The 19,780-nt window shown below is 37.1% G+C and overlaps 4 protein-coding genes across 4 annotated transcripts; 2 read left to right on the top strand and 2 right to left on the bottom strand. All coding sequences in view use genetic code 12, as the record gives it.

Moving 5' to 3' along the window:
- Window positions 1-1,148: 1,148 nt before the first annotated feature.
- PVL30_005100 (uncharacterized protein) lies at window positions 1,149-3,128 on the bottom strand (the record flags this gene model as incomplete). Its single annotated transcript, XM_001523295.1, has 1 exon — window positions 1,149-3,128. The coding sequence occupies one exon, from the start codon at window positions 3,126-3,128 to the stop codon at window positions 1,149-1,151; it is 1,980 nt and encodes a 659-aa protein (XP_001523345.2).
- A 634-nt stretch (window positions 3,129-3,762) lies between these two features.
- On the bottom strand, window positions 3,763-5,598 carry PVL30_005099 (uncharacterized protein; the record flags this gene model as incomplete). The annotated part of the gene is made up of 1 exon (XM_001523294.1): window positions 3,763-5,598. One exon carries the CDS (start codon window positions 5,596-5,598, stop codon window positions 3,763-3,765), a length of 1,836 nt encoding a protein of 611 aa, XP_001523344.2.
- A 6,266-nt stretch (window positions 5,599-11,864) lies between these two features.
- On the top strand, window positions 11,865-13,646 carry FLU1_3 (Major facilitator super multidrug transporter flu1; the record flags this gene model as incomplete). Its single annotated transcript, XM_001523293.2, has 1 exon — window positions 11,865-13,646. One exon carries the CDS (start codon window positions 11,865-11,867, stop codon window positions 13,644-13,646), a length of 1,782 nt encoding a protein of 593 aa, XP_001523343.2.
- Window positions 13,647-16,300: 2,654 nt separating this feature from the next.
- Window positions 16,301-18,082, top strand: FLU1_2 (Major facilitator super multidrug transporter flu1; the record flags this gene model as incomplete). Its single annotated transcript, XM_001523292.2, has 1 exon — window positions 16,301-18,082. One exon carries the CDS (start codon window positions 16,301-16,303, stop codon window positions 18,080-18,082), a length of 1,782 nt encoding a protein of 593 aa, XP_001523342.2.
- Between the last annotated feature and the right edge of the window lie 1,698 nt (window positions 18,083-19,780).

The following is a 19,780-nucleotide window of genomic DNA, read 5'->3' as shown; positions in this document are numbered from 1 at the left end:
ACAAACACAATTGACGAGCAAGTGATGCGCAAATCTCTTGAAATTTTGTCTTTGGCTTTTTGTTTTTTTTGCTGTTTGTTGTTTGCTGTTTGTTGTTTACTGTTTATTGTTTGCTTTAACTCCTTGTTTTGCGCAGTCTTGAAGATGGTCATGAGCTTTGGACCCTGTAGGGTAATAAAGGAGCTTTACAAGGACGCGCTGTGCCAAAAAAAAAAATATTTAAAGAAAGAAATAACATGAAATTTTACTTTTACGCATACTTAATACTTTGCATCTACAATAATAATGGATCGGAAAACCCGAGTTTCAAGTGACTGCTGGAGACTGTGCAAAAAAAATTTCATGTGTGCAGAAAACAAAGATGGATCGTCGATTTCCTCTGAACCCCCCCCCCCCTCGAATTTCAAGATTGATTGATAGTAGTCAGAGCAAGATAACCACTTGCTTCGTTCTCTTTCTCTTTCTCTTTTTTTGTCTCTTTTTTTTTTTTTTTCTCTTTTTAGGTTTGTGCTTTGGCATCTATTGGCACCTGAAATTCCCTCATCGCACTCAAAGTAGTATTGAGGAAGATATACACACAGCTCATTTCTGTGCCACGAGAACAATTTCAGATTAGTTTAATGATCGTGATGAGCGTATCTGCAATAAATGCATTTCACCAATGTACCTTTGAACGTTTTTGTTTCCGTCTTTTTTTCAATTTTTCAATTTTTCATTTTATTTTTTGCTTCTTGTTTGCGGGTACTTGTACATGGCATTGTAGTCGCTCTACATTTGCCGTAGGTTGTGTATATATTCCTTATTTGTGTTTTTCTTGATACCCTCTGCAATTCTAATAGACAGGCAGTTACACTCTAAACACAAATCTTTGACTGAAATGTTACATATTAAAGGTGATAACCACCAAGTAAAACAAAATTAACTGAAAATAATTTCCTTACACAATCTCTTGAAACTACAGAGATTGAAACTTCACCTTTATAGTTTGTATTTTTTGACTACTCATTTTCAGTCTCCATTACTTTGGAAATATCTATATCTATATATATATATATATGTATGTATGTAAAACAGAAACAAATATAGGCAGAGATATGAAAAAACACACATAAAAGGCTTTAGATAGAATATACACCTGTCTTCCAAACTTAATCATCATGTACATTCACGAGATACGGGTTTCCATCTAGCCCAACTCCAACTTTATAAAGAAACCCATTCAAATGGTACCTCCTTTCTGAAAATCGAGGATATACCTCGACAGGATTGTCGCCTGCAACATCGCCAAGGTTCCAGCACCGTTTTAAGTTTGTGTCATCAAACACAAAATGTTTGAGCAAATTTTCTAATAGATGATTGATAAATTTCCTAAGTCCATTGAAATTAATAGCTTCGCCATTGCAAAGTTGGCAATTTCTGACATTCTTCTGGGCCCCATCTTTGTCATGTTCTTTATCTCCATTTTTTTCTATACTATCGCTATCGTCAACATCATTAGGGCATCGGAAACTCCTCGAAAGGAAGTTGTTGATTGCAAGGTTTGTGGTAAAACCATCTCTGGTTTCCCAAACTGGAAACGAGGGCATCTCCAAAGGATACAAGTCCTCCTCTTTAGGCAGACCCACCGTTAAAGAAATTCTGGTTAAAATATTACAAAAGTTGCGACGAAACTCTTCTTTTTCTTGTGCATTATTCGTATATTGATTATCGTTGCGAAAATGCCCCACACCGTGAGTTTTTAACAACTCGCACACCGAATAGTAGATTTCACAGCACTGCAGACACTTGCAGCGGTACTCGATCCACTCATCGAATTCGTCTATGTACGATGAAAGAATTGACATGAAATCAGGTAGGCTGTAAGTAAAGTGCCCAGAAACATTACCCGGTGTGTATGATGATGATGATGATGATGATGATCTTTTGAGCGATGGTACCAGTTGCAAAAGACTTGTGCATCGCCCAAACCAATCATTAACCTCATCAACCTGCCATCCCTCAATTGGTGTCATATGCTCTATGGCTAAGTATTGTAAATTAACGCATCGTTCGGCTAAAAACTGCTCAATAGTAAGCGCGAACGCCATATTGCAGACATGCAGCAGAAAGACACTCCTCTGCCTAATCGATAGTCTTTTCAAACTAGGTAATTTACCCGGTATGATACTCAAACACGTAGGATTGTATCTAAAATCATTCACAAAATCCTCTTCCTCAAAATCATCTGGATGATATTCCCTTCCCAGATAGCACGAGATGCAAATCTCCAACTGCTCAATAATCTCCCAGTCAATCAACTTCACCAATGCACTCAATTTCCCCTTACTCCAAGGACTAACAAACAACCTGAATTTCCGAAGATTGGGAAAACACATAGGTTTTCCATACATTGGCAAGAACCCATCCATTACATGCTCCCAAAAAGTGTCTTCTTCACAAGGCAAAAACAATGCCGTTAGCTGATCCGAAAGGTCGGTAACTTGCTGGAAGGCAAAAGGGCCCATAAACCAAACTTCCTTGGCCTGATGCACAACATTTGGGTCAAACTTCGAATAACCATGTATAACAAGAGATTTCATTTTGATTGGATGGTGTTTTTCGTGATAGGTATGTTCCGATGTTCGTGCGTAAAAAATATCCAAATCTTCCAACTCAAGGAATATCAGGGTAACTAAACTAGTACAGAACTCATCACAGTTTGCAAAGACAAAGACTTTCTTGATATAATTTCGTAAAACCAGGTTCTTTTTGATTGTGTAAAGAAATGTAACCAATTTATTCCCAAGAGCCTCATCAATGGTTATGTCAGCATTTTCAGAATCTTTTGGTGGCCTTATCCGTGCTTTCCCAAAAAGAACCAGGCCGTGGCAGTCTTGAAAGTCCACTTTCCTGCACTCCTCTAAACTAGTTTGGGCAGTAATTTTAATTGAGCTCCGACGTGGTGGGGTCTTTGAAATGATAATTTTGGCATATAGCTTTTTCATACATGGTGTGTAAAACTGTCGACAGGTGGATGCAAGGTCAATTACAGATTGTTGTGGTAAGTGGCTAATTATTTGCTCGAAAATATGCGGCGGATACTCAAGATAGTTTCTGATCCCATCGATCGCGAATGATACAGATGCCATGATGAAATGGCCGTTGTTGTTGTTGCAGTCACAAATGTTGTAGATATTACTGTTGCTTTCAAAAATGCAAAGAAAAGGAAAACAGGAAACGGAAGACGGAAACTAAAATGATGGAAATATGAAATGTGAAGAAAGACAACAACAAAATTAAAAATTAAAAAATCGAAAAGAAAAAGGAAACACAATAGATGCTTGTCAGCTGAATATGCTGGGTGATATACAAAGTGCTGGTATAGTGAAGCAAAGACTAGGTTGAAGAATCGTAAACCTTGATTGAAATGCTTGATGTGCCGTTATGGATGATCCGAGAACACACACAGGGGAAAAAATTGAGGATAATATTTAATTTAGTAGTAGCAGCAGTAGTGGTGGTAGGGGCGGTTATTGTTGTTGACCTGGGGTCAGGAGACAAAAGATTTGGGGAAGGGAGAAGAGGTGCAGAAGTGCAAATACTGCATTGGGAGAGTCGAAGTGAGGGGGGGGGGGGGGTCAAGTGGGAAAGAGTTTTATAACAAAACGAAAAGTAAAAAAACAGAAACTACTGCGTAGATATACTAGTCACGTGATAATAAGATATGCCATCGACATCGACATATATTAGTTATAAAAAAATTAATTACACAGTTTTATACATTCACCCATCATATACATTTACATAGTAGTGCGTACCATTGAGTTCAGCTCCAATATTGTAGACAATACCATTTATGATAATCCTCCTGATGTTGAATGGATGCGTGGTGTCTAGGTCTCCACCATCTTTCAACGAGTCCATAAAGGAGACTTCGGTGTCAGTACCTGTACCGTGTTCCACTTCGTCTGCTCTTTGTTCAGCATTTCCCCTATGCAAGTTCAAGATCTCTTGCACTAAATCATTAAGATAATGACTTATGCATTTCGGCAAGTGTGAAAAAAGTTTCCGCGAAAACTCACACCTGTTATTAGAAGCAGTGCTTTCAATGATCCCGTCTTCGTTATCCTCATCGTACTCTCCATATTCAATGATTTCTTTCTCTAAACACTTGAGTGGAGGAACCAGGTACGCATCGTTGTTTTGAGAGCAGTTGCTATTTTGATCGACAATCATCTCGTGGAAATCCCATGAGCAATTCCAGATAGGAAACGCCAACTGGTCCAATTGGGTAATAAGATCATTCTGGATCAATCTGTCGTTAAGAGCACGCCCCAAGACTGAGAACAAGTGAGAAGCATTCATGTCTCTATATTGTCCAGTTTGAACATTATAATACTTGTGGTGCATCAAGAACCAATCAAGTTTTTGTAAATAATGTTCGCAATGGTGACACTTGCACCCATTGTATAGCACTGTGTTCATATATTGCTCGTAGCATGCAAAAGTTTGGAAAAGATTGGGCAAATTCAAAATAACATTAGGCTTGCTTGAATATTGGTTGATCAATTTGGGCAATACCCGCAGGTACAATTCGTATCTTCGGCGGTAGTTTCCCTCCATTCCATCGGGAAAGTTACCCATTATGGGTAACTTGTGTTTTATGGATAAGTAATCGAGGTTTGCGCACCATTGCCGAATCAAATTGAACATGTTCAAATCAAATATCTCGTTGCTAGCATGTGTGGGAAAAATTGTACCTTGGATGATGGATAAGCTTTTGAGTTTTGGCACCGACTCTGGAAGCAACGCAAGAAAGTCTATAAGGTAGTCTTCAACATTGCTATTTGTAGGATAGTCAAACACCAATTCAAGACTTTTCAATTTGTTCCACGGAATGAGATTGACCAATTTAACATTTCTGTCAAATACTGAGGTGTTTATCACAAACTTGAACTTTGATAAACTCGAGAAGTTATCAAGGTTTTGCGGTAAAGCTGACATGTATTGCCAGTAGAGTGTTTGGTCGCTTGGAAATATCAAAGTGGTTACGTTGCCAAGTTTAGTTGAAAGGTTTTCCAATTGCACCAGCGATGTCAAGTTGCCCATTCGTAGCTCTGTTTCAGGGCACGTCAAAAACAGGCATCTACCTTGATTTTGAGTATAAAAGTAATTCAACTGTGCTGAATGCAACTTTAAAAGCGCTGACAACTTGTGGATAACTTGATTCAAATGTGGCTCTTTCAGCAAGATGTGTATTTCTTTGATATAGCTGATCAACTCGGTATTTATAGTCAAAGCTTGGACTAGCACCTCCAAACGAGCGTTAATCATTTTGATATTCAACACTCGCTTGTAGCAGCCTTGGAGGCCATAAATCACCAGCCTCGTGCTGTCTTGAAAGTCCATTCTTCGTAAGTCAAGCTTGTTGGCTGGATCCACCTCGCATCTCAAAGGAGGTATTTCTGATACTGCAATTTTGGAGTAGAGTTTTTTCATGCATGGGTGGTAGAATTCATAGTTTGTAGTTGCTAGATTGATTAATGCCTGCTGTGGCAAGTAGCTGATAATGCGATCGCGCACTTGTTCTGGGAAAGTAAGAAGCGATTGGACGGGCATGTTGCAGTTGGTTCGTTAGGTACTGCTTAGTTTTTGGATAATTGGGACAAAAATGGTTGTGGTGGTTGTGGTGGTTGTTTTGTTATTGGTGAAGAGGAGAATGGTGGTTGTGATCCAACACTATATAATTTACGCATTGCAATTCCTCGTATGGTCTTGAAAAGGTTGGTCCCACTTTTCCTTATGGGGTGTGCGGCTTACCCCAACAAAAAATGGAAAGAAATAGAGAGAGAGAGAAAAGAAAAAAAAAAGAATAATAATCTAAAATAATTAACTGAGGAAACTAAGTAGAAAGCATTTATTTTTAACATATTGAGTTAGTCACGTGACTGTTTTTTTAAACTGAGAGAACAAACAACGACATTTCACTACCAAAGGAAACAAGATGAAAGAAAGTCATCATAAATAAATAAGAAAAAAAATATGAAGTAAAATTGAATATCGTTGAATAGTTGCAAATTCAGATAAATGCACCTGGTAGCACCAACACATACTTTGCTAAATCCAGTGCACAGGGTTCATTCAACATTTAGAAAAGCCCCTTTGGAATCAGGATTCATGAACCAGAAACCAGAAACAAAATGGAACCTTCTAAATTTGTGTAAGCTACATCTGTGTTTATCAAAAATTGTCACTTATATGGTAGAAAAGGGGTTTGTAGTGTAGACAATTGTGCTATAAAGCAGGAGCAAGCATGACTATAACTTACTATTAGCTACTGGCTATTGTATATGAGTTTTTTTTTTTATTATGTACGCTAAGGCAGGGCTAGCAAACCCTGCTCTTTTCTTTTCTGCATAATATTATATCATATCATACCATATTTTATTATATTATATCACTTTCTAAAACTGTTGTTAATAAAGACTTGGAAAAGAATATGTATGGGAGATGGCGAGGAAACGCAGCTCGACGCATTCGCCACAATACAAATGCACAAAAAACAGTATGGTATAGCGTAGGAGGGTTCAAGAGAGGAGTTTTGAGATGACATGTAAACTTGCTTGAAGTATTCACAATACAAACCTACGATTGGCACTTTGAGGTTTTGCAGTTCTTTTTGTTGTTGTTGTTGTTGTTCTTTTTTTTTTCAATATAAATCAAAACTGAATAAAAAAAAAGAAGAATAACTTTGTCTTTATTTCTCATTAGCATTGCATGCATTGACAAAGTATTTTATTCTATATTTTTACTTTTTGTACAATCAACTGTATTATACTGCTGCCGAGTTATTAAATGTTATGAACTAAAGCATACAAACAATATCGATTAACGGTACCTCTGTAACATTCTTTTTGTTCTTTTTCTTTCTTTCTTTCTTTCTTTCTTTTTCTTTCTTTCATTCTTTCTTTTTCTTTCTTTCTTTTTCTTTTCGTCTTATCAGGATTGTGCATACAACCCTGTTTTGTATCGCTTGTGAATCACCTTAGGGTCCCGTAAACGATGCAAGAGTGTGCCCCAAGTGTTGTTACGAGTTGTGTTTGAGTAATCTATTTTATGACAGTTTATTAACAAAGGTGCATTAACTTAAAGGTGGAAGAGAGGGAGGAGGACGAAGGAGAAGGAGTTGTTTAAGATAGTGATAGCAGTGGTATTGGTGGTGGTGGTGGTGGCTATGCTGATGGTCAAATACAGCAGAAAAGAAGGCGTTGGCTCTGTCTTGCATTAAATCCGGATTCTAATTCTCTTGTGTTCAAAAGGGATCAATTCTAGTTGCCCTGGCGATACTATATAACCAAACCTGAAACATTCAAAAATTTTTGCTATTTTTTTCGCCACCACTACGTTCCTCGTCTTTTCTTTCTCCAGTTGATCCTCTGCATGTTGAAAATTTAAAAATAATAAAAAATAAAAGAAAACAAAGACAGAAGATTAACAAAGGTAAACCCTGAATTGCCATTCTTTCCTATTCTTTTTTTTTGCCCTGTTTGACTTTGTCGTTTGCCATTGGAAAAACTGTACATTTTTTATTTTTCTTTTTTTGTCTAGCAACTTTGATCGGCCACTGTCACATCCGCTTTGATAATAATAATAATAATAAAAATAATGACAAAGAAGAAAATGCATCATTTGTGCCTCAGAATGTGACTAACCAACCTTCGCATGGTCGGTTAAAGATGTTCATTTGAAAATACCAACCTGTACATGCTTGATTCTAAAATGCACCGCCATGATTATAATTAGGATGCCACCCTCTATTACTTTTGAGCATATATTGATGCAGACAGGCAAAACCTATATGCTATCAAGTTTTGTAAGCATGTGATAATTAAACAAAAGTAATGAGTAAATAAGTAAATGAAAAAGGAACAAACACATCTTTTTTTTTGCCATCGTCTACTTGAGTCATTTTTTTGGAAACAGAGAAAAAAGCGGTTATTGTAAGCTACGAATAAGCGACTAAACAGGTGCTTTTTGCCCTTCCCTTTGTCTATCCCCTCCCCCTCCCTCCCCCCCGTCCCTCCCTCGTCTCCGTCTCCCTCTCGTTCTATTTACACCCAACGGTGGTTGTGCCAGACGAGAAAGCAGGAACTAAACCTTATTATTTTTTATTTTTTTTTTGTAATTTTTTTGGTTATAATCTTTTCGTCAACTTTAGACTTGTAGCTTACTTGACTTGCCTTGCCCCCATCCACCCCCACCACCAAACTTTGAATGGTGAAAGTTTAGTTCAAGAAATAAAAATTGTTGCACTCGCAGCGTCGTCAAGTTTTAAATCAAGTTTCTTTCAAGTTTTGTTTCAAATCAAACTTTTTATTTTATGTTTCTTTTTTTTTGGGAATTGGTCATCGCAAAATCGGAATTATGACTAGTATATATTTCTCTTTTGCAATGTTTGTTAACCACTTTCTAGAATAATATACGTTGAGAATGATACCATTAAGATACTAGCCAAATACTAATAAAACGATTTCTCCAATAGCGAGAGAGAATTACTTAATATGTGATGCCATAACGTATTACTAGAAATAGCAACGGCTTTTCGTTTTTCCTCAACCAACCAAATGATTTTTTCAATAGAAACCGCTAAAATAGAGGAGTATCATTTCAAAATCAATCATATTTTGACGCAGTTAACGACAAATTGTTCAAACTTTTCTTCTTTCTGTTCTTCGTTTATTTTTTTATTCTTTTTTTTTAATTATTTTATTATTATTTCTTTGCAACGCATCCAGCACGAATTCTTAATGTCACAAATTCTTCACATAAACAAAAGGCAAAATAAGAAACAACATAACAACGAAACGATTAAAGAAGAAGAAGAAGAAGAGGAAAGAGGTGTTGGAGGAGACAATAAATTTTATAAATGCAAACAAAAGGTACATCCCGACAGCTTTTCGCCTAATTTTCATTCCCAGGGCAGCTCCTTTTTTTCCCCCTTACACTAAACCTCCCTGCATGCATTGCAAATCTTACAAACTAAGCGTAAAGTAAACATTATAAAATTAAATTAAATCAAAAAAACCAAAACCAAAACCAAAACCAAAACCAAAAAGAAAAACCAAAACCAAAACCAAAAAGAAAAACGAAAAGAAAAACGAAAAGAAAAACGAAAATCAACAAATCAACAAATCAAAAAATAACAATAACCACTTTTGTGCTCAAGGGAAGGGTCTCGTGTATTGTACTTTTTAGTACATTTGACACTTATCTGCTACACCCACGCCCACGCCCTATGATGCACTGCCCGAAAATGATTGGCAATGAAATGTCTTAAACAAACAGCTAACGCTTTTGTATTTTTTAAATTTTTTATTTTTTTTCTTCAAGTTCTTCCCAAAGATAATAGAGGGGTGCAAGAAGAGCTGGGATCACAATATCGGGGTTAATGTATAAGCTATTTCTAAAGCATCTAGGGCTACTGTTAGGTAAAGAATATACTTTGATTCAGTCAAAACCGGTCTTTCCTCCCCCCCCCCCCCCCTCCATTCCACATAAATGTTCAGATTCAGAACCGTCAAAAAAAAGAAAAAAGAAAAATACAAAGAAAAGGAGAAAATGAGAAAATAGAATTGGCGAAAGGTGAAAGGTGGAAGGTTAAAGGAAAACCTCTCATATCCAAACTTGACTGGTGCATATAGCGATGTTGGTAGCGTATTGTTCAATTTTTTCGTACCCTGGATCGAAATTTAAGGAAATGCCCTTTGCTTAAAGAAAAATGAAGTATTTCTTTAATTTGGTGCTATCTTGTTACAAAATTTTTTCTCGAAAAAATATTAAACTCATAAAATAAAAATAGTGTAATAAGGCAGAAAAAACATCAGCTTCTACATACTTTCAAAAAAGAATCTTTAATTGATTAATCACTATTTAATTTTGCATACCACTACCAATGAAAAACAAAAGAAAGTTAACTATGTCTACAAGTGTACTGGTGATACTGTATTACTGTGTAAATGATTACATGAGTAGAAATGGCAGGTGACCTTAAATTACATGTGAAGAAAAAAACAGTAGTATTAGAGCTACCAAATGAACTTCAAGACCTACAAACTGTGGTGCAAATGATTGAATAATTATTTAAACAAGAAACATAAAGTAGTTTAAACCACATTCCTCTCTGTAAATTTTATTTTATTTGATGTTTTGTCAAATTCTGTCATTTACTGTCATTTTCTGTCATTTTCTGTTATTTTTTGCACTAGCAACAACATAGCTTAAGGAATTTTAGTACATTGGTATACACTGATATATTGATGAATATTCTTTACCTCCGAAGTAAGGGTCCTTCTTCCCTTCTTCTTACTACTTCTCTAATCTCCGTTGAGGTTTGACACTTTGATGGAGCTAAGGGATTTACACACACACACACTCTCTCTTTCACTTGTTCTTTATTTTATTTTATTTTATTTTACTTTACTTTACTTTACTTTACTTTACTTTACTTTACCTTACTTTATTTCTTTTTAATTCAACATAGTGTTCGCTCTTACTGAAGGTGAATCTTCATTGACAGGTGTCATTAGTAATCATAGGCTTAAACGTCAAATTATTCCCTCATTTTTCCTTAAATGTTATAAAAAGAGCTTCGTTTTTTTCAATGCAATTTAAAGGGGTATACTGCGGGACGGAGTTTGCAATTGCTTCTCGTGCCGTGCATTCCGTGTTTGTAATGATACAGTTAAAGTTTATCTTTCCTTTTCCCCTTCCTTCCCCTCCCCCTCCGTTCTTACTTGGTTTAGCTCTTTATTTTCTTCTTCTCTTTGTCTTAGTCTGATATTTTCTACAATTTCGGGTAATTCTTTTTTTTCTCTATTTTTCAGATGACAAAGATGGAGCAAGGGCAAGAAGAAGAAAACTGCGGGTGCGGCTTTCTCATTAATTTTGACTCTGTTTTTTAAAGAATTAGGTTCTTTCAACCGTCGTCTTATTTCTCCTTTTTCTTCTCAAACTTCTCTATTGCTGGCACTAAAGTTGTTCTAAATATTGCTCACAGGTTTGTTTTTTTTTATTTTTCCTCACGGGAGATATTTCCTTTAATAAAATGTGAACATAACCGCCACTTTTTATTTGGACTTGACGTGCTACACCATATTCGTGCTCACTTTTTCACACTATCATTTGAAAGTCGGATTTACGCACTTGGATATCTCCGACCCCTACTTTATGTGCGCATTTTAATTTTGTTTAGTAAAACTCTGTAATTTTTTTTTGGTTCTTTCTTTATTTTTTTTTTTTTTTTTTTGGTTTATGTTCAGAAACCGTTTCATCATCCTTAGTGAACGCACCGGCGACAGCTCAACATATTGTATATGAAAATAAAAACAATTCGACGGACGTAAGGCCGGAAATAAGCTTATACCCGAGAAACTGTTCAACACATGCGTTTCCGATGAGCTCAGCGAGTTTCATAAGCAAAGCAGTCGATGCAACAAAGTGTTCAAGGAACAATAAGAAATGTGGCTTTACTGTCAATCAGTTTTTCATACACCATCTTTCCTTCAAATTAATATGTGTATGTCCAACACATTATCTATATTATTCATATTATTCATGTTATTCATATAATTTTTTATTTTTTTTATTTTTGCAATTTGTAATGAAAAAAGCAAGTAAATCATGCTCAAGAATGCCGGGTGTAGGATCCTGTTTAATAATCTGTGAATACACATAAAAGACTGATTACATATAAGTATATATATATATATAGTCTTGGTGAAGACCTTTATAAACTCAAAAACCTTTTCTACTCTTGTTTTCTTAACTGTTTTTCAAAAAGAGGAAAGATAAAACACCCCATCGAGTATACCAAGCACTACGACAGAATGTCTGATCATTCGCAACAGCCTTTAAGACTCAACGAAGTAGACGAGTCATCAAACTCCTCAGATACCCATTTGGGACAAGGGTCCAAAAAAGAAAAGCATTCAGGAGAGTCAGAAAGAGGACACAGCGACAGCTCTAATCATGATTTGGAAAATGGCGTCAATGACTATAGACCGCAAGATGCTATCGACAACCCACTTCAAACGTATTACCCTGATTTGGTTAGCATGGAATCGCACGCCACGCTCTCCCGAGAACTCTCGAGGAGGATCACTAATGCAGACGCATTGAAGTTTGCCGATAAAGAAGACCTAGATGGCACATTATATATCATTGGCGAGGGCAGAGAGTTGCCGCCCGATTTACCTGATCGAACTCCATACGTTGTTTCTTTCAACGGTATTAACGACCCATACCACCCCCATAACTACCCAATGTACAAAAAAATCATGTACACATTTTGCGTCGGGGTCTCGGCATTCTCTCTTTCGCTTGGATCGGCAATGTTTGCCGAAGGCAACGAGGATGTGATGGAGATCTACCATGTGGGATACTCTGTAGCGGCATTGGGTACATCCTTGTACGTGTTTGGCTTTGCTGCTGGGCCCGTTATCCACGGTCCATTATCGGAGCTATTTGGAAGAAAAATAATCTTGGTAATCTCGTCTCTTGGTTATGTTTGCTTCTCGTTTGGTGTGGCCACAGCAAAAGACTTGCAGACTATAATGCTATGTCGGTTCTTTGCCGCATTCACTGGTAGTGCTTCATTTGTTGTTGCTCCAGCAGTGATGGTGGATATGTTTGCTGCAAAATGGAGAGGAGTGGCCATTGCCATTTTTGCATGTTGTATCTTTGGTGGACCAATGCTCGCGCCAATCTTGGGTGGGTTCACAGAAAAGAATAGCTCCTTGGGGTGGAGATGGTGCTCATACTTTTCAGGTATCGTGGGCTCTTTTGCCTTGTTTTGCAATATTTTTATACTTGGAGAGACTCACCATCCTTTGCTACTCGTGAGGAAGGCAGAATTATTGAGAAGAAAGACTGGTAACTGGGGTATATTTGCGCCACACGAGGAACATTCTTTAGATTTGAAGGAGCTTGTGGTGAACAATATCGGTAGACCCTTGAAGTTAATTGCAACGGAACCAATCATTTCCCTAGTCAGTATCTACAATGCCTTCATCTATGCAATGTTGTATACTTTTCTTACAGCCATTCCCTTGATCTTTATCGGAAGGTATGGCTGGAGTCAAGGTGTTGGAGAATTGCCATACATATCCATGTTGTTGGGTGTCTTTGCTGGCGGTGGAACTATAGTGTGGTTTGAGCAACATGTGCAAAAGAAGCAGGAAAAATTTGGACGCAAACCTGTGCCTGAAGACCGACTCCCACCCATCATGATTGGAGGATTTACATTTGTTATTGGCATTTTCTGGCTTGGCTGGACAGGAGATTATGCAGAGCACGTGCACTGGATAGTTCCAACCATTGCTGCTTTTTTTGTCGGCCACGGGTTAATTTCGATTTTCCTACCAACGATGAACTACATTATTGATTGTTACTTGTTTATCGCCGCATCCGCATTGGCTGCAAATACATTTATTAGATCGGCATTCGCTGCGGCATTCCCCTTATTTGCACGACAAATGTTTGTCAATTTAACGATCAAATGGGCATCTACTTTGGTAGGATGCTTGGGTGCCTTGATGATCCCAATGCCGTTTTTGTTTTACAAATATGGAGCTGCAATCAGAAGACGGTCTAAATATGCTTTGCACTGAGTGCGGATTTCTAGCAAGACTGAGTTGAACTAGCAGCAAGCACTTGAGAGTGGTAGGATCTTTTATAATTAATTATTCATTTGTTTACCTATTGATTTACTTAATGCCAACACCATTTTTGCTTTCAATTCTTCTTCTTTCAACTGCATTATTTTTGTTTTTCTTTTCTTTTTCTTTTCTTTTTCTTTTAAAAAAAAAATCTTCCTGTTACTATACCATTCTGGTGCTAAAAAACAGATACTCAGGTTTCAAAGTTGTTAAGAAAAGGACAATAAAAAAGCAACCTTTCCAGACTTAAAGAGACCCTTGCAAAATATCTGTATTACTAACCTTCCCTCACTTTCGACTTATTTATTCTTTCTTGTTGTTCGAATAAACGGTAGTGTCAAAAGAGGAATTGTTGTTATCTAGAGAAGGAGTGGAGGGAAATTTGGATTGGGAGGAGGCGTGCAATAGTAGCCTGCAAAATTAAAGCCGTTAAAAACGATGCAATACAACTCCGCTCATGAATCTATAACTCCGCTAGGAGATTGTGTTAAAATGCCGATAGTACATTTTTTCCTTAAAATGGGTTGCGGATAATTGTGTCAAATAATTTTTGTATCTTTTAGTTTTAAAAGACTAACTATTTTCCTCCGCTTTCCTTTCTTTCCCCTTCCTTCCCTTCAGAATTGTAGCCAGCAAGTCTAAGAGTAAGATTCCGTAAAGTGTTCCTGCGCTGTGCCATTTATTGCAAAAAGAGTTGTTTAACAACTATACTAAAAGGAAAAGAAAACAGAAAAAGGGAAATTACCATCTCGACAGGACACTTTGGTTCCTTGTAGGTTCCATTACTTTTCTCTCTTAATTTTGGGTGACATGATGTAACAAATGTTTTGTTAACAAGATTTTTGAGTCCAGGTACGTACTTGCTTTTTTGATTCTGAACGCATTTAAATGTATTGCAGAATGTTCAATAAACACTTTTCTTTGTGAGATTCTAGTTTTTGGTCTTTGGTCTTTGGTCTTTGGTCTTTGGTTTTTGGTTTTTGGTGTTTGGTCTTTCACATTGGAAGGTATGGTTAAAAAACCGGATTGATGACCAATTGTTATGGAATCATGTTTGATTTTAATTTTAATTTCTAATTTCAGTTCTAGTCAACACACTTTTCTTAATTTATGTGACTTGTTTTTTTTTTTACAAAAGAGTTTAATACAAATATTTTTAAGGTATGGAACAAAAGCAATATTGAGTTGTACTAATGAAATTGATCATCAGTGGTTATGTTTATGTTTATGTTTATGTTTATATCTGGTTTGAAAGTATGGTTCATCTGCTAACAAATCCGCAAACAAATCTACAAAACTAAAATTATCAATTGTAGAGAGTACTATTGGCTGGTCTAAGGTCCAAGAATAGAGCCAGCCAAGACATGTATGTACTGTGATATCCCAAAAAGCCAAAAAAAAAGAGCTACACAATTTGCTTGAAAACATAAATAGGTGTTCTGTGTATCTTGAACGTTGTAAACAGCACCCTTTTATTTGAAGAAAAGAATGAATTAAAATAAATGCAATGTTTTTCGCATAGTTAACTACCGTGCAAGCTACTTACAACTTTTGTATACTACAAAGTCGTTGTTCATCTCGTAAAAAAAAGAATCTACAACAACAAAGTACCGAGCGGTCTAAATCCAAAAAAAAAAAAAAAAAACATGTAAAGAAAACCAAAGGTCACCCCTTAGTCCCTTCAGTAACCGTGGTCACGAACAAATTAGTCGACATAAAAGTCTAGAACAGACAAGCACTGTGTGGTTAGAGTATGTGTTATAATTAGGTTTAACGGCACGGATATGGGCGGGTATAGTGATAGGAAAGAACATCATCAACACCATCGTACACAACCGTTGCCCTGTAAATATTTTTCACAACCCACCCACATACACACAACTACGAGAAAACAAACAAAGACAAAAATAAAAAGTAAAGGAGTGAAATAATATGGGATTCCTGTGCTTCCATCTTTTTTTTTTCCCTCTCTTCCTCTCTCTCCCTCTCTCTCTCACTATTCTCGGATATAATCGCAAATAACACCGCCGCGATGAAGTGTGCCCAACTCTTTGACATGTGATGGTGACAAGTTACTCAACTGAAGCCAATCGCATAAATAGCAGACTCGATGCTGAGTTGGGCTGTTCAAAAAAAAAAAAAGCAGAACAAAACTTCTCTCAGAGAATAACCCACGGGGTTTAAATTTTAGAACATTTTCAGATGGGCGGTGGCTTGTCGGCTGGTTCTATTGCATGAAAAGAGTCTCCCCCCGGTTCTAAAAACTAGAACTAATTTTTCTTTGTACTGTTCTGTGCTTACATAAGCCAGAATATAGCAACTTTATAAGCGTGGTTAGGTTCCTGTTTTCGGATCCTTGGGAGTTTATAAAAAAGAGAGAGGAGACTATAAGTATCATCTGATTAAAGGAGATAGAAGAAGAGGAAGAAGAAGAATAAAAAGAAGAGAAAGAAATTATAAAAAGAACAACAAAAGAAGGAAAAGAAGAAACAACAAAAACAAAAACAAAAATAAAAACAAAAACGGAAGCTTCGTACTGGTAATTCAACTTTTATTTGGAATCACCTACTTTATTCGGATTTTCTCTTTATTATCGAATACAAAGTATGGCCATCCCTAACGACGAAGAGGCTCAGCCTCTTCAACACCCACAATCATCAGGAACCAACCTTAGACGAGTATCTGCGACGTCGAGAACACCTCCTTCGTTGAGGTCAATGGAGTCATTCCCTGAGGAAAGTACAGAGCCAAAGACAATGCAGCCAACAGATGACCTGGAAGAAGGGTACAATGATAATTACCCCAAAGATTATATGCCGCAAACGGGCGACGAACTTTCAGGGCATGAGATAAACCCAGAGTTATCGCGTGTCTTATCCAGAAGAGTGACCAACAGAGATGAATTGATTGCAAAAGCGCAGTCTTCTGGTGAACCAATGCCAACCATGGGTGGAGGTAAACTGCTCCCACCAATGTTGCCTGATCGAGAACCATATTGTGTTGCTTACGAAGAAAACGACCCTAGTCACCCGCACAATTTTCCATTGCACAAAAAGATTGCATTTTGTATTTGTGTTGGGCTGTCAGCACTCAGTGTTTCCATCGGTTCCGCTATGTTCTCGTCTGCAAGCAGGGAAGTGATGGAGATTTTCCATATAGGCACTTCGGTTGCGGCATTGGGCACAGCATTGTTTGTGTTTGGATTTGCTGCGGGCCCCATTATATATGGTCCCTTATCAGAGTTGTTTGGCAGGAAATATGTGATGGTGATTTCCAATTTGGGATATGTGTGTTTCCTCTTTGGTGTTGCCACTGCAAAGGATATACAGACTGTGATGTTGTGTAGATTCTTTGCTGGTTTCATTGGCTCTGCTCCCTTGGTGGTTGCACCTGCAACAATGGTTGATTTGTTTTCGGCAAGAATGAGAGGTACTGCCATTGCCATGTTTGCCAGTGTTTTGTTTGGTGGACCAATGTTGGCTCCAATCTTGGGTGGTTTTACAGTGAAAAATAGTGCATTGGGGTGGAGATGGACCTCGTACTTTTCTGCATTCATTGGTTGTTTGGCCCTTATATTGGATACGTTTGTTTTGCAAGAGACACACCATCCGGTGATTCTTATTCGCAAAGCTGAAACATTGAGAAGAAGGACGGGTAATTGGGGGATTTTTGCTCCGCACGAGGAGGTGACTTTGGATCTCCAGGAGATTGTCAAGAACAATATTGGTAGGCCTGTCAAGATGCTATTCACGGAGCCGATTATTCTTCTTGTGAGTATTTACAATGCATTTATCTATGGTATGCTTTATATGTTTCTTACTGCGGTGCCCATGATTTTCCAAGGTCGGTATGGGTGGAGTGGTGGTGTTGGCGAATTGCCATATCTTTCAATGTTGCTTGGTATCTTCTCTGGCGGTGCCGTGATTATTTGGTTTGAAAGACACTTGAACTATCTTGCCGATACCAAAGGACGTGTTTCGACCCCGGAGGATAGATTGCCACCGGTGATGATTGGTGGGTTTTCGTTTGTGATTGGTATATTCTGGCTTGGTTGGACGGGTGACTATCCGCTGATCCATTGGATTTGTCCCACCATTGGCGCATTCTTTGTTGGTAATGGTTTGATGTCGATATTCTTGCCTACAATCAATTACATCATTGATTGTTATGTGATGGTTGCTGCCTCGGCTTTGGCTGCCAACACATTCATTAGATCTGCTTTTGGTGCTGCGTTCCCCATCTTTGCCACGCAAATGTTTAGAAACTTGTCGATCAAGTGGGCGTCGACGTTGGTTGGATGTTTGGGTGCATTGATGATCCCCGTGCCCTTCCTTTTCTACAAGTTTGGTGCTAGAATCAGAAAGACGTCTAAATATACAATGAACTAGCTCCTAATTTTATATTGTCTTAGTATATGTGCGTATGTATGTATATATATATATAGAGGGAGAGAGAGAGAGATGCAATTACAAGTAGTACAAAGTAAATAAAATAAATAAAAAAAGGAAAAAAAAGGATGAATGCGTGTGAGTGCCACAGTGTGTATGTAGCAATAAATGAAGACACAGATTGAATTAAAAAAATGGAAGGGAAGCATCGATGCAGAATTTGCAAATGACATCCAAAGCAAACCAAAAAAGAAATTTATATATATACAAAGCATATATTAAAAGCATAGATAAAACCAAACAAAATATTATGACTGAACAATAATTGATGATAACATACGAGGCAATAAAGTTTTGCTCATGAAAGAGTCTGATACTGTTTTGAACATTAATTGTGTATTATAAAAATGTATTAGGACGTAACAATGGTGACTGACATATCCATCACTCACTTGCTAACCCACCATTAAGTTTACTTTAGTTTTATCCCGACTAATAACTTTTGATGCATTGCAAATTGTGTATAGTGATTATCTCCGCTCCGTTCCGTTACAGCAGCAGCAGCAGTGGCACCACCACCATTACTTGTTATTTGAATAGTGTGATGATGAATTCGGCTACGGGTATTTCTCAGTTTAGTTCGGATAAATTTGCTTTACCTATTATTATTTAGGCAGTAATGTAAACAAATATTTATAATTGTAACTACACAAAAAAGAATAAGAAAGAATAAGAGCAGGTACACCCCCCTTCCTCCCCCAAAAGCAAAAAAAAGAATTTACCAACACATTCTTCTTTTTTTATTTTATATTATAATAGTAATTATTATTATTATTATTTTTTTTTTTGACTTTTTGAGAGGTTTCGGGAGAGCTCTACTCAGGGTAAAGGGTAGAGAGTCAACTTTCCCGATCCCATAGAGAATACTATACCAGATCTAATTCTACAATTTGGAACCGATGCACCGTAGATGGAGTACGGATAAAAAAAAATGTGTGGAAGTACGAAGCAGATGACTTATGGTAAGCTTGCTCCATTAGTTACTACTAATTCTAGACAAAACTTATAGCCATAGCTGACTCGGTTCTATATAAACAAAACAATTTTATAGAGTGATCGGTTATAGCATGTTTTCGGGTATACGCACCCGAGATGCTGAAAGTGGCCCCATGTTTATACTATTGAAAAGAGCGACAGAATGAATGAAAGAAAGAAAGGTAAAAAAAATTAATATTAACATTGGGATAGAATAGCTCAACCTAAGAACATTAATTGCTTTGTTTGATTTGCTTCAACTCGATTACTTTGTTTTCTTTCTTCTTAATATTCTTTCAAAATTGTAGTATTGCAATGCTTATGTTCAAGAATCCAGACAATTGACTTGAAGTTGTTTTTTCTTTTTTTTCATTTTCTTAATTATTTTTTTTTGTTCAGCAAGACTAAGGGAAATAATGCCCTTGGCAGAAAAAAAAATAAAAGGGGAGATGAGGCTGACCCTTATCATAGTTCTTTTGCCAACAACAACAGAGACAGAGAGAGAGAGAGAGAAAGAGAGGGAAGAAAAAAACACATAACCGCTTTCCAGATAGTTACTGCATAACCTCTTGTTTCGGCTGAGTATTCCATTTTTATAGAGCACTTTTCTTTCAAGCGTTACTCACCCATCCGTTGCGATGCCAGTGCTACAAACAGCAATTA

Source organism: Lodderomyces elongisporus, chromosome 7, assembly GCF_030384665.1.
Source record: "Lodderomyces elongisporus chromosome 7, complete sequence".
Classification (NCBI taxonomy): Eukaryota; Fungi; Ascomycota; class Pichiomycetes; order Serinales; family Debaryomycetaceae; genus Lodderomyces; species Lodderomyces elongisporus.
This window is presented reverse-complemented; position numbering and strand designations above follow the sequence as displayed.